Genomic DNA, 14,582 nt, shown 5'->3' on the forward strand with positions numbered 1-14,582 from the left:
TTACCAGTTGTAGTGGCACTACACTACACCTGGTGGTATACTGAAAAATGTCTCTTTTTCAAAAAAGGAAGCTACTCTTCAAGGAAATATATATATACCTGCTTCCAAAAGGACAAGTTGTCTCAGCAGCTTTTGTGACTGTAGTTCTCATTTGGCTTTTTTCTGGAGGTTCAGCCATTGCAGAAACAACAGATGAAACAGAAAATTTCTTCTAAGCAAGAAAAAAATGAACGTTTCATTCACAGTGTTCTCTACATACCAATGAGTATCATTCTGCGCCTCTGCAAAAAATAAGAGTTCGGGCCCAGCTCTGGTCTCAGTTAACCTTAGCTAATCTGTAACTCCATATGGAGTTAAAGCACATTCAACAGAACAGGTCTTGATCTGAAATTAAAGAGCTGAGCTTGGAGCTTGATCTTCTATGTGGAAGAAAAGTAACATAAAAGCGTTCCCTGATGACTTTTAAAACAAATATATATATATACACACATACACGTCTGAAATCTCACTGTATACATTTGGTAGGACTCAGAGCTGGCCAAAGGTTCGGCACAGGTCTGCCTAGACTCTCCCCTTCTCAAAAAAAAAGGATCATAAAGACTTTTAAACCGAAAAAAGTTCAGTTTTATTAGAATCTTTTTTTTTTTTTTTTTTTTTTTTTTAATATAGAACTATCAGTAGTGACTATCTAAGAGGAAACAGAGGAAAAGGCCTGCAGTTCTTACAATGCTCTGGGCTATTTCTCTACCTGTACCCCACTTTGTAAGTATACCCTGTTCCCCTTGTTACTTTTCCTAAAAATTTGTTGGTAGCTTCTATCAGAGACAGAATATTCAGCACAGTGAACAACAGTCAGATGAGGAATGGCAGTCCTTCTCTTAGGTCACTTCCATTTCTATAATTTTTGAAGAGTAAGAGAACTTTAAAATGCTTAGAAGTTAATTACTTTTTCAGTATTAGAAATTCTGCATTGTTATACATTTAAATATCAAAGGCCAAGTTCTATAATCCCTTTATTGTGGAAATTACAAAATTAAATTACTTCTGGAAGATCATTTAGGTCAGCCTTAAGACTGAGAACTCACAGTGGGTTTTTGAAACTCCACCTCAAGTGTCAGGGTAAAATTACATCTATTTTAAATATTACTTCATTATTTTTCATTTAAGCACAACAGTATTAAAATTAGTCCTAGCAGGAATATACATTCTGTGAGAATATTCAATGGAATTTATTCTCAATCACAAAGCTATAAATATCTCAAAAACAAGAGGAGTAAGATTGCAAAGTTGACCTAGAGGGTAAAATCGTATGTAAAGTACTTACCTATAGTAAAAACACATTTTAAACTTTGCTCCTAAGCAAAATTTCCCAGAAACCTAATGTTGGCTCAGCGATGACAGTGGATACATATTCATCATAGCATGAACTCACAACTCCAAGAAGCATCAGCTTAGGTTAAAGGAGTCAGCTGTCCTGGAAACTCTCAGAATTCAAACGAGTAACTCCAAGAATGTCTAGGCATATCTCTTTTCCTTCCTATAAAAATAAGTTTCCTAAACACCAGATTGGAAGTAGAGTTTGAATGCCTGACCACTGTCCATAACACAGTTTTATATATTTCTGTTTATGCTCAATTTCTTTAGGTGCTTTCTTTCTGTTAGGAGAACCGAATTACTCGTTCTGCTCAAAGTTTAGCTAGAATTGTCAACACAAACCTCCTTATTCTTTAACTTAATGAGGAATAATGGTCTGACCTGAAACAGAAGGGAATTAATTTTGGTTGATTTCCTTGTTACAAGTATTTAATTGGTTTTAAACATGGTTGTCGGAGATAAGAGACGTACACATATTGGTGCAGAAAACCTATACTAGCTCCTCCTCACTAAGAGCCAGCAGCGTACGTGACAGCTCTGCTCCAAAAGCAGAGCATGTATCAACAGGGAACAGATCCCACATAGGAGTCCAGCAGGAAGGCAGGATTTATCGGTACAGAAATCACACATCGTCTTGTTTAAGAAGCTTCCAGAATGAAAATGGCTCAACTAGGCCTGCAGCTGTGCCTTTGACTGTATAGACATAACATGTGGCTGGTCTACCAGTTGCTCCGTGATGTCTGAAATCAAGAAAGCTGTGGGATGCTAACCTGAGGAGGCAGATTAAAGAAAACCACCCTATGGAAGAACAATACAAATTCAATCACACTTAAGAGGCACCACCATTCATTCATACATAATACTAATGTATAAGAGATTGTAACTCATGGTGGTTTTGCCACTTGATCAAACAGCCCCTTTCTGCATTTTGCCATACCTTTTGAGGGCTTGTGGAAACTGTCTGCCTTTGCAGGTCTCTCTGCAAGACTTTGCTTTCAATCTGCATTGCTTTAACCACAGCTGAAACTGAGAGATCAGGATCCTTCTCATACACGTTCTTTCGAGTTGCTGAAAGTGGTCTTTCCAGTCGACTCAATGGTCCTGCCACCAGAAGAAGGAAGGAATATTCATTTGTCCAGGCATATAAGTATCGAACAGTACAACAGCATACATCTGAAACATCCAATTCAGTTACTGACACTGGGCTTTGCTAGCAGTCTGTAACCATACCAAGCGAGGCTGAATTGCTCCAATTTGTTTTTATATTAAGATTCCAGGTCACATCTACTTTAGACAACAGCTGAAACAGTATTATAAGAGGAGAAAAACTGACAAATGAGAAACATAATTTTTATGCTTTAAGATTTTTTTGTACTTGCTTTGTTCACGTATTTAATGGAAATGCCTTGTAACAGTTTATTGAAAGAAGAAGCATATATAATTTCAGCACACCATAAATTTTCAATGTAACTGGCGTGTTCAGATATTTTGGAGGAATCCCCAGAGTCTTCTAGGAAAACAAGGGGAGTGAGGAGTTCCTATTTGCAAGGCAAAATAAATGACCTTATCACTTAAGTAGTCATCAAAATGCCCATACACATCCCAGTCTTCCCAAACATCACAGAGAAATAGAAATGCCACAGCCTATAAACAGGTTTAAAGAAAGGAAATAAAATTTAACAATGGAGGATCTGAGACTGGACTCAAACAGAAGCACAGTGGTTATATTCAAAAGAGAAGAACAGTGGTTACATTCAAGGACTTCAAAAGTCAAGGGAAGAAAAGAGACCAAAGTTGTACAGACATTAAGACCAAGTGAAAATATTGAAGAACATGCAAGCGTGCTCATAATGCTGCAGCAAGGTTTACTAAAAAGGAGAGTAAAATGGCAGTGGACGCTACCAACATGAAGTCTACCTTGGAAAGGCAGGGAGTTACAAGAGGGATACTGTCAAAATTCACTCACAGAGATTTGCATGCATTCACATTCAGCCCTATGCCATCTTTTCTCATAAAAACTTTCAACAAGCATTAGTCATCTCTCCAAATACAGAGACAGAATAAAGTTCTTATAATTTTTCTATACTATACCATCCTTGTGAAATGAAATTAATGTAAGGATTTAAAGTGAGAGTTAGACAGATACAGTTTTAACAAGCACTATTGTAACCTGAGAAAACACTACACACATTTCTGGAAAACGGTCAAAGCAAGCATCTGCTCAGACAGATGGTGGGTGAGGGTATCAGAAGCTACAGAGGATTTACTCTGAAGCCAAAAAGAATTAGCTGCTTCTCTTCAATTTGATTTTCTGCCAACTAAGAAACTAATATTTTGACTTTTCAAAACCGTTAGCTTTATTGCTTTCTGGGGACACATCTAGATTTTGCTTTTTTGAAAAGAGTGTCTTAACCACAAAGTATGGTAAGTCTGCAAACTTTATCTCAGAACATTCAAAACTAAAGTTCATCAGATTTGTTCAGTGAAGGATTGTGCTGAAATAACAACTGCAGCTACGACTTCAGCCTCCAGATTTGGGGTTTGGGTGGGGTTTTTTTGTAGCCCAGGTAAAGACCACACTTCAGCAGCAGATTTCTAGAATAAACAGTAGTGCCTTCAAAATAGTGTTCTCCAGTCCAGGAAAAACATTTTCCGGTATGGTACTAGGTACTGGCACATCTACCCAGCACTGGAGACTGACCTGCAGTGTTCCAGGTGTAATTCAAGTACAGTCCTAAGCAGCAACAGAGCTAGTTTTGCTATGCTGTGGGTAACTATGCCTTTCTTACTATAAATGGGTTTTGTTAAAATCTTCCACCAAAGCATCAATTGCTGATTTTGAGGAGACACACTTCTGTTAATACCATAGGGAACAGATCTCTGCGAGGAAAGTGGGAAACAGAGCAAGCACAAGGATTGAAAGGGAGGGGAAGAAGTCTTATGCCGTGGAAAGAAAAAGAGAAGGAAGGTAATAAAGATGTAGCAGAAGACTAAAAAGTATACAAAGTATACAGGCTCTGGACTTTCTCACAATTTTACTTATGTTAAAACACTGGAGGTGATAAAAACAACAACAAAAAACCCACAAAAAAATATAAAGACAACAGCTAGGAAAAATTACATGACAACAGATGCGTGCTGAAATTACATCCGAGCCAAAAGGGAAAAAAAGCAAGAAAACTCTCCTTATTGACATTATATATTCTTATTTCTTACTAGAATAAATTCTTTCATGTCTTTCCTGCTGCAAGAACTCAGCGGAGAGTGGCCGAGTGATTTTATTTTTTACCATGATCGGTCTGACAGGAATGTACATTTCAGCATTATCTTTTCTTTTTGCCGAGAGAACTCGTTCTGGCTTCACTTCTGCAAGATAAAGGAATAGAAAAGGGGGGGGGGGGGGGGGGGGGAACAAAACAAAAAAACAAAACCAATGAATGTACCTGAAATAGGTGGGGAGGGAATTTTAGAAATACTGAACGTAGCTCGAAGTCTGGTTTCCACCTGAACTCCCTACCTTTAACAAGCTAAACACCTTTGAGACCTAATGACTGGTTTGGGGTTTGGACATTGAGGTCTCCAAAAGAGAAGATCTGACAAAAAGAAGGGGCTCATAGGCAGATTTGTTTTCTCATCTGGGATGAATAGCACACACTATGATGACAGGTATCCAGCACCCAGGATGTAAAATGGAGAAAGTTGAGACTAGGAAGATTTGGCTGTCTGGATTACTGCAAAAACACTTAAAAAATATATTTAAAAAAATTAATAATCTCTTGAGAAATCCTACAGACACTCTGAGACAATCTTAGTTCAAGTGTCTAGGCCTGGTGACGCAAGTGGGTTAACCACGGCTATATCTTTGTCTTTGGAAAAAAGTTCTTAACATAAGAAGGTAGTAAGAGGGCGCAAGTCTCCCAGACCAGGAGACTAAAACAACAGATATGCTGAAGAGCATGAAAACTCACGAGAGTATGGAGTAACCATCAACAATTAACCACCAGCAATTCCCTTAGAAGCAATGCTCTCAAAGAACTCTTACAGTACTGTACTACTGCATAATACAGAGACTTACTACTTTGATCCTGGTTGAACTCCAACACAGTAAGGGCACCAGAATCAAGGCCAGAGCATCTCCCAGCATCCTGACACTCAGAAGCTTCTTGCTGCAGCGATCTACTGCTATGCAACTGAAGGCCTCCAAAGCCTGTAATTGTTTCCTCAGTGGAAGGTGGTTCTGAACACACATCCTCTTCAACAGAGTCATAATCATCACTACAAGAGTCTTCTTCCACCCTTTTCTCTTCTATACCAAGTTGCAAGCTTCTTCTCAATTTCTGGTACAATTCAAACAGATTTGTCAGAAAAGCTTAAACATGTATTTTAAAATAAACCAATGTGGTTGCCCCTTCCTCCACCAAGAGAAAGAAAAATCTTCTGATGAACTCAGAGTTGTAATGCAGCTAAAAATATTCACCTGTTTTCACTCCACTGATGAGGACTTGTAAAGAAAAATCATCCTACAACTCCTTTGTTCCTTCTCACCAGAATCCTTACAGGAAAATCCTGTAGGCCAACGAATGTTTACATGCCAAACGAATTTTTAGGAATAAGTTCCAGACAGGAGGTAAGTAATGGACAGGTCAAGGGCATATATTTTTCCAGCATCACACAGTTATATTACCTTATATTTTGGCTTGCTATTTGAAGACTAGCTGCAATACAGATTTTCCAAATGCCTGCACAAGACTACAAAGCTAATGTAATAGCAACTTCTTTATATGCAACTGGATCAATTATAATAGTCCTGTCTTGTACACATCTGTACTTCAAAAAACAGGAGAAAAGACTTATGGTCTAATGGACTAAGTTTCCAGTTTGCACAGATTTTTTTTTTTTTTTTTTTTTTAATTGGACAATCTGTAACAGGATTTTACGCAAAAAATTAATCTATGTTGAAATTTGCTGTGGAAAAAAACTGCCCTGCCTCTCACAGCATATGCCACAAACAGCATAGATGAGGCCGGAGAGCTTTTTGGTTTTATGAATGTAAAAGCAAAAGACCTTGCATACCCTAAATGCATTTTTTTCCTGCTTTGTTGGTATTAGAGTTTTGAGATAAGTATAAGTAAGCAAACTGTGTAAGTAAAACAAAAATCCGCAGCTATCTTAGGTACAAATGAACTGTGACAGTGTATGTTCAGTTTGCAATGAAAGTTTCAAGCTGCTCTTCTGCTACAGATTACACTTGTTAGGAAATCCATGTTGACACAAACATATTTCTTAGAGCAGGCAAACTTCGGTTCAAAAGAGAGTCTATAAGCAACCTGAGGCCTAATATTGAGCATGTCTTTATGACAGTCAAGACTAATATTTCTAGCTATTTGACAGGGAACTGTACAGGCTTTCTTTTAGTTTGAAACCTCATGACGTCTGCATTGTAACAAGACATTCAAGAAAACACATTATAGCTTCAGGAAAACCGAAAGTATTTCCATCTGGAATACAGAGAAAAGTGGGGTTTTGGTTTAAAACTATCAGCTTACATAAATGATTGTAAATATCCATCACTGTACACAAGTTACTGGTTTGCAGAGCAAAAAAATCATAAGCTCAAAAGCAATATAGGAGAGGTGAAAAGATGCAAGCTATGAAAATACGCTTGGATGTTTGTCTGATGTCAGTGGTAAGATCAGTAGACAGTTTCATCCACAGACGCTACTCCACAACCCAGAAAAGCTTTATTAATGTCATTAATTGGTTAGGCAGAAAAACATTCATAAATTTTTGTTCATGTATTCATTTTTTTAAGGACAGGACGTTTGTGAAGTATGCTAGAACAGACTGAAATTAGCAACCAAATGAAGGCTGAACTGTCATACAATGGAGTCAATACAATAACAACCCTTGATGGAAAGAAACTGTATTGATTATAATATTTTAAAAACTTTATTCTGACTTCTGTTAGGTTAAACAATGACATACGACAATTTTAACATGATTGTTCAAAAATCTAACCTAAAACCAGAAAAAGTTGTTATTTAAGCTTTCTCTAATCTGATAGCCAAGAGTGACGTCCATGAGGACAACCATTACACGAACTGAAAGAGTCTCCTAACATGAAATACTTTGGTTCTATCCAACAGAGACAATATTCTACCTCTTTAAATTAGGACTTCACATGTTATAGAGTTGAGATCAGATTTTCAAAGTAGTTTTACTTTTTCTTTTCATTTTTTCCTTCTTTATGACACATCTCATCAATGCAAAATCATCTAGTCAAAGAAACAGTATATGCTGGGTTTGCATGCTCTAGTCAAGACCAATACCTGGGCCTGTTCGCATTTCAGTTGACACTGCCGCGAACAATAGAAGGCAACTGCCAATTGTACCTGGGAGTAATGGAGAGGATCATCAGCATTTGTATCCATGTTCAAGCTTTCATAAGGTTCAAAATCCTCAGAGTACTCAAGAGGAGGTTTAATGCAGAGTTTAGCCCCTCTTTCTGTTTTAATCTCCACAGTTTTCTGTTGAAATAAGCATTTAGTGAAATCAGACATCTTTTGTGCTATCAGCTGTACAAAAAGAATAATCATCGCATTTTTACATAACAATATCTAGATGAAGCAATGCTTTTCCCCCTTTGCTCCATATAAGGCTTCTGTCCTCCCTGAGCTCACCTTCGGGCCCCTGTGTTACCGTGTAACTGCCCCACTCAGACTCCCGAATTGCTGCTGCTATCCCTGGCGTGGATCAGACCCAGCACACATCAAACCAGTATGTAAGCAGTGATCCACTGAGAGAAACAGCAGCCGAGAAAATGAATTCAGCTAAGCAGTAAGGCTGATCAATCAAGTAATGCAGCCTTAAAACTTGAATGTGCAATATTTGGTGAAAGCAAAGAAGACCTGCGTGACACGAACACTTGATCTGCAGTGACACAGACCCCGGCTCCTCAGTCACTCAAGCACGGACTGGACATCCAGCCAGGGCAGTTGCTAATCAAGTAGGGTAATTATTTGGGTGACATGTCTCAGTTGTTCGGAATTCACATTTGTTCTGTTAATTAAGTCACACTCCTTGACAGATGAAGTCAGATCGTTCTTTAGACCTAAACTAAAAAAGACCATTGAGGTTTTTCCAGTGAACCAACAACTCTGTAGCTAATGCCCCCGAATTTCTTATAGGCAGGGTATTTTTATTGTCCATATGCATTTTCCTCTCTTCTGATTTACGAGGACCTGTGACAAATTACAACTCAAGCTATGCAAATTACACCTCTGTGTCCCTTAACACTACTGCAGGGTGGAGAACACCAGTGACAGGCAGTGATGCATCTCCAAAATGAGATTGTCCATCCTTTGCAGCAGATAACCCCTCTGGGCTTGCCATCAGAGATGTCAAATAACAATTATTCTGCTGAAGGACAGATTACGAGAGTACTTAAGCAGAGGTTTAATGCAGAGTTCAGCCCCCCTTTCTGTTTTAACCTTCACGGTTTTCTGTTAAAAGAAGCATTCAAAGAAATTAGACATCTTTTCTGTGTATCAGGACGGACTGAGCCCATCATGTCAAAGCTACAAAAGTTCCTGTGGTGGATGTCACTGAAACCAGACCCTTTCAATGAGATTTGCCTCTTTAGGCTCCAAAGTAGACACGAAACTGGTCTGGATATCATTTCACATTATCACTCAGTATCCAGACCAAACCAAGACTCAGATTCTGCAAGAGTCCCAACTACCCACCATCTACTAGTTGCAACCAATTTCCCCGAAAATTATCTACAATCTAAGTATTAGCTCAAAGGTGCATTCTTTCCAACTGTTTCTTACCTGAAGCCAACCTTTGCGCTGTATTTTGCTTGGTGCAGTCTGTGTGCTGCGTTCTTGCAACTCACTCTCTTCTAGCTGGGCTGCTTTTTCAGAATGTAGAGACAAGAATTAGAAGATGGAAGACAGAAATATGGTATTTGACAACACATACCTTTCAGTTCTTCCCCCCAAGATGAGGACAGAAGAATAAGTCTTTGACATATGAATGGTACCAAAACCTGGAAAGGCCTTCCACTTCAGACACTGGCTAGCTGCATATTAGTAGCAGGAGTATTGAACCTCATCAGGGACACTCATCATTGTGTGCATTCAAGAGAATAAGTTATTTAAAGACACATTGGCTTAACAGCAAATGAAGCCCCATATTAATTGATATGAAAGTATAGAAATATGTCCTAGAATAGGGGTGCACATCATTCTGACTCCTAGCTGGTTAGGCAGTAAGCTGTCTTAGGAAGCCAGCTGAGCCCAGAACCCCTGCTACTGTAGGCAGACTCTGATGCACAGGGTCCTGGTGAACAACAGGTGATATGCTGGGTTTAGAAAGGAATTGTGCTTATTTACTCTCAAACTAAGGGAACATCAGGTACTGGCAGATTAAACAGAATGTACTAGGTGTTTAACATACTGTGCGGAGAAGGATTCTTCATGTACAAGTCAGAAATGAAAGACAATCAATCATTTTCATTCATTTCTAAGGCAAGAAACAGTTGCTTCCAGAACTTCTGCAAATATTCTGTGTATGGACAAGGAGAATTAAGGGTTCCTGTGACGGAAATGGTCCCAACTTACAGTGGAACAATGGATTTTTGAGAAGATGTTTTGACTGAGACAGAGAGACAAACATCTTGCAGGTCACATCAGCATCCTCAATGGAGCAAGGACATCACCAGCACTCTCCATACCATCCTAAACAAAGGCATTTCATTTCCTATGTCCAAGACAGATTTACAGCTTCTATTTCTTCTCAGTGGAGAAAAATAGCTGATGCAAAACCTTTTTTCTTTAAGCCATAATTTAATGGTCACCCTAAACCAGCAAAAACTGGCACTACCAATAAAAGAAGCAGTCGTCCTACAAAGGTCATAGAATCACAGAAAGATTTAGTTTGGAAGGAACCTCTGGAGGTCACCTAGTCCAACTATCCATTCAAAGCAGAGCTTACTCCAGAATTAGATCAGGTTGCTCATTACAACTCTCAATACCATATTTTCTTTTTAGGGTTGGACAATGCTACATGCACCTGTGTTTTGAACTGTTCAGAAAATTGATATGTGCGAGTTTTAACTGAGGAAAAACAAAAGAAAGATTACTTTTAATTGTAGTCACTTGTGCAATCTTGTTCACCATGAGATTGCACAAATGCTGGTACAAGCAGACAGGAGAGAACAGGCACAGGGCAGCACCGTTCCTGGGGGAATGGCATATGCTTATGTCAATTTAGAGTGATCATAAAATTACAGAGCAAGAACAAGAGGTTGTTCTATCGCTTCAGTGCAAAGTATCTGTCTCCTAGGCCTGAAACAGGACTAGGAACAGAGGGGAAAAGGAATAGGTCGCTCCAAGGAAGAGAAACAGCGCTTCCAACTAGAGCTGCTGATACTCCATTAGGCTATTCCTAAGTAATTCCAGAAGTACTTGCAGTCACTAGCATTAGTGCCGATTGTTACTGGGCTCTTCTGGCACTGAGGGTGAACTGTCTTGAGATTACAATGCTACAGGCATGGTCTGGTTCAGTCACTGCTTTGGGACAGAATTGGAAGCATCTTTCACTTTCACTTCCTAAACAATCCATCTCTTCTAAGCAACAGCCCAGAAGGCCACTTGCGTATGCTACAAATGTAAGCAGGAAAAGGGAACAGGATAGGACTCATGCTATCACTGAGGAATATTTGGTTCTCAGAATTGAGTATTTTGTGGAGGATTCACATGACTAGCTCTGTCTAAACCAGGAAAAACAGTAGTTCAAATCCCAGCCAGTAGCTGATGCAGCTGAGCTACTCGTCTGTGCAACAAACACTACTTTAGAACAAAACCATTCTTCTGATTGGAAGGATGGGGCGTGAATACCAATCACTACCTGTTTCAACACACTAAATAGGTCCACTGGTGTCGTTCCCTTGGAGACTTGAGCTGACACTGCCTATTCTAGTAGCCAAGGACTGAGTAGTACACCATCAAAATATTAGTCATAACCAAAGGAGACCCCATGCTACCCTTAAGTCCCACCTTTGTGACTACACACACCAACATACACTGGAAGTACATACATGGTTGTGAAACTATGTCTGGGGTACACACCCGAAGAAATGTCAGTACACCTAGAGACCAGCTTCGCTACCTTATAAGCCCATCATTTACTTTAATTCATTTACCAAGCCTAAGCGTAAAAGCTTATCAATCACTATTATCATTAATTACTCCAAGGGAACACAGACAAAGAAAATAGTCCAGACAAATAGATCTACAATGACACTTTCAGGAACCACAAAGAGGGATTTGTGCCCATTCTGTATTATTAAGTATCACACATTCCTAATTTTTCAGTGAAGACTAATCCTATAGATGAATGCTTTAGAGGTAATAAATGAGGCAATAACTCTCATGGGAGATGGATAGGGAAGAACATTCAGTGCTGCATCTCAGCTAGAAATAATTTCTGTATTCAGTCATTGAGAAGAAATGCCTAGAAATGAAACACAGCACAAAATTGCTAAGGTACTCCCCCCAGGCAAGAAGCTTATACAGATCACCAATGACTCCCACTCTCATCTCTAGTGGTAAAATCAAATGGAAGAAGAAAAATGACAGGATGATGATTCAGTTGGTATCTTTCACTGCAGCTACACATGTTTAAAATAACAACACTGGAAAGCTAAGAAACAGCAAAACACCGAGTTCTCTTCTGCAGAGATAATGCTACTGTCTCTAAGTTGATGGAGCTGAGGAAAGGAACAGAGACAGCCACTGAAGTCTTTTCAGGTCCCTAAGACCAGCTGAAATATGCCACCTTAACTGAATCAAACAGCATCAAGCGCCCAGAAGAATAAACAGCTTTGGTTAAGCTGCACAGCAGAACTTGAGGAGGAAATGTCTCTTGATAGTGTTCTGCTAGAGCTGCTGCCACAATATCCCTGCACAATTTTTGGACCAAAAAGTCAAAGATGTTGTTTTACACTCTCTCCAGCTACCCAAAGGTATATCATCCCAGTGTGACAGAGCACACAGTTTCCTTCCTTTTCCAATATCCAAGAACATGAACTTTTTTGCATCATTACACACAAGTTTTTACTTTCATACAGGACTGTGAAAACAGGTGACTAGCTAATTCCCCACCACCACCCTGTATAACCTGCAAGAAGTTATACAGCAGACAGCTGAGCCTGAACACACTTAATCTTGAAAACACATAGTATGCACCCAGTGTAGCAGAAAACAAAGAAAAAAAGAGGTGAAGGTTAGTCATGGTTAGAACAGCTACTGAAAGAAAAGTTAGTTTCCAGTATTGCTAAGACTAATAAACTTTCAACTGTAAAAAAATTATCATATTAAGTAACTTTTCAAACTCTTTCTCTTCGTTTTTAGGTGAAAAAAAAAGCTTAAGCAGACACTATTTACACAGCAACAGATTAAAAAAATACACTTTAAGATAAACAGGTTGTAGCAAGTGTGAGGATAACAGACTAAGGTTGGCAAACTGCTTCACACAGGGATTTAGTGAAATCAACTTTATTTTCATTACGCTAAATAGATTAGAAGGCCAGTAAGCTCAGACTTTACACCTTCATACATGCAAAATTATTCCTGTCACTACATTGCTTTCTATGATAGACAGACTTAAATTAGAAACAAAGTACATATTTTTAAATAAAGCCAGCTAATCACTGGCAGAAAATGGTAGATTTTCTTTACTTCAAATATTTAAATATAGATTAGCTGTCTTTCTAAGACAACTATTACAGTTTAAACATAATTTATGAGCTTAATGCAGCTATGATTGGATATAATTTGACTTTATGAAATGTCACTTCTCTACAGGACACCAGACTTAGATAACATTGAAGTCCATCAGATTTTGAAGCCTATTAACAGCGTCATGTATCAGACAAAGGTATACCATTATTTTACACTGACAATTTATATACATTTCTAATCTCCTAGTTTTAGTTATGACTGTTTAACAAATGGAGAGGCGGGGAAGTTAAACCTTAGAATTAATCAGGGATCAGCTGAGAAATTGATAGGGCATTGCAGAGACCATTCCTCACATGCAACCAGCTTAAGTACTCTGATGAAAGAGTCCCATGGAATTTCATTCCACCAAGCTCACGTGCTGCTCTCTCTTTATCGCAGCCTGACCAGTAATCTCACCAACTGAATTACAGCTCTGATGAGTAAACGTTTAAAACAGCTCTAGACTGCAATATCTGTAAAACTCTCATGTAACTCACTGTTTGTCCTGGTGGTCTTTGTCTCATTTTTGAGGTAGCCACGTGAGTCGGTTTTTCTGTGGTGATTTCTCAGCTCTGAATTAGCTCCATTCAGATACAGAGAAAATCCTTGTTCTAACTGCTCCAGTTTGATTTGTATTGCATCCTTTCTTTTTAAACGTCCCAGTAGCCTGAAGTAGAAAGGATCATAATTCATCCTTACGCAGGGCACACGCAGATGGTCAGATCGGCAATAAATACAAAATGTCACACACAATGTCACAAATCTGAAAAATATGTTCATAGTCCAAATAACAATTTCAGAATACAGCTTCCAGGACCTGTCCCTGTTCTGTAATGCTTGTATGAGTACGCAGTTTGACCAAGACTTTCCCTTCTGAGATTTCTTCCATATTATTTCTCATTTCACATTATTTTTTCCATTTGGTATTTAGTATATTTAACCTTTCTCCTTGAGTTTTAATTAGAATTTCAAAAAGCTTAAAAATGGTTGAGCTCTTTTCAAGAAAAAAAAGAGACTGTGTTTTGAAACTTGACTGGGAAATAGTGCAGTCAAAAATACCAGAAAATTAAAGTCTGGTTAACATAATATTAAAAAAACGCCCTTCCCCAGGCTCAGTTTCAGTGAAACACCTACCCCCCTCTTCCAAGTCTCCCCTTCCCTCCTTTCGCCATGGGTTATACTCAGTCCATGCTAATTCCTTCCGTGAGGTGCCACAACGGCCAGGAGGTTGGGACCATGTGGGTGACAATTTCCACCTGCCCCTGCATGCTGCTTCCTGGTTTCCCTCTGACTCCAGGGTGGGTCAAACCACAGGCCAAAGTGCCCCAGGGGCGCATCTGCTCCAGCGCGAGTCACCCTCTTCCAAGAGTGTGTCCCTAGCCATGTCCCCAGCACTCCTCTAGGCAGCATGCCTCCGCAGAA

General features: G+C 39.1%; 1 protein-coding gene across 2 annotated transcripts in view; it reads right to left on the reverse strand.

Annotated features, from left to right (window-relative positions):
• The window catches only part of KATNIP (katanin interacting protein), a 59,560-nt gene that overhangs the window by 42,950 nt on the left and 2,028 nt on the right, over positions 1–14,582 (reverse strand). The window contains exons 3-9 of one of the 2 annotated variants that reach the window (XM_075436290.1): positions 13,658–13,827; positions 9,207–9,286; positions 7,767–7,901; positions 5,450–5,711; positions 4,591–4,740; positions 2,312–2,475; positions 99–211 (exon numbers count right to left, since the gene is read on the reverse strand). In XM_075436290.1, the coding sequence (XP_075292405.1) occupies positions 99–211; positions 2,312–2,475; positions 4,591–4,740; positions 5,450–5,711; positions 7,767–7,901; positions 9,207–9,286; positions 13,658–13,827 (1,074 nt within the window). Of the gene's footprint in view, positions 1–98; positions 212–2,311; positions 2,476–4,590; positions 4,741–5,449; positions 5,712–7,766; positions 7,902–9,206; positions 9,290–13,657; positions 13,828–14,582 lie in introns of both variants that reach the window. The other variant, XM_075436289.1, reaches the window with a different exon arrangement.

Source organism: Opisthocomus hoazin, chromosome 15 (assembly GCF_030867145.1).
Source record: "Opisthocomus hoazin isolate bOpiHoa1 chromosome 15, bOpiHoa1.hap1, whole genome shotgun sequence".
NCBI classification, from domain to species: Eukaryota; Metazoa; Chordata; class Aves; order Opisthocomiformes; family Opisthocomidae; genus Opisthocomus; species Opisthocomus hoazin.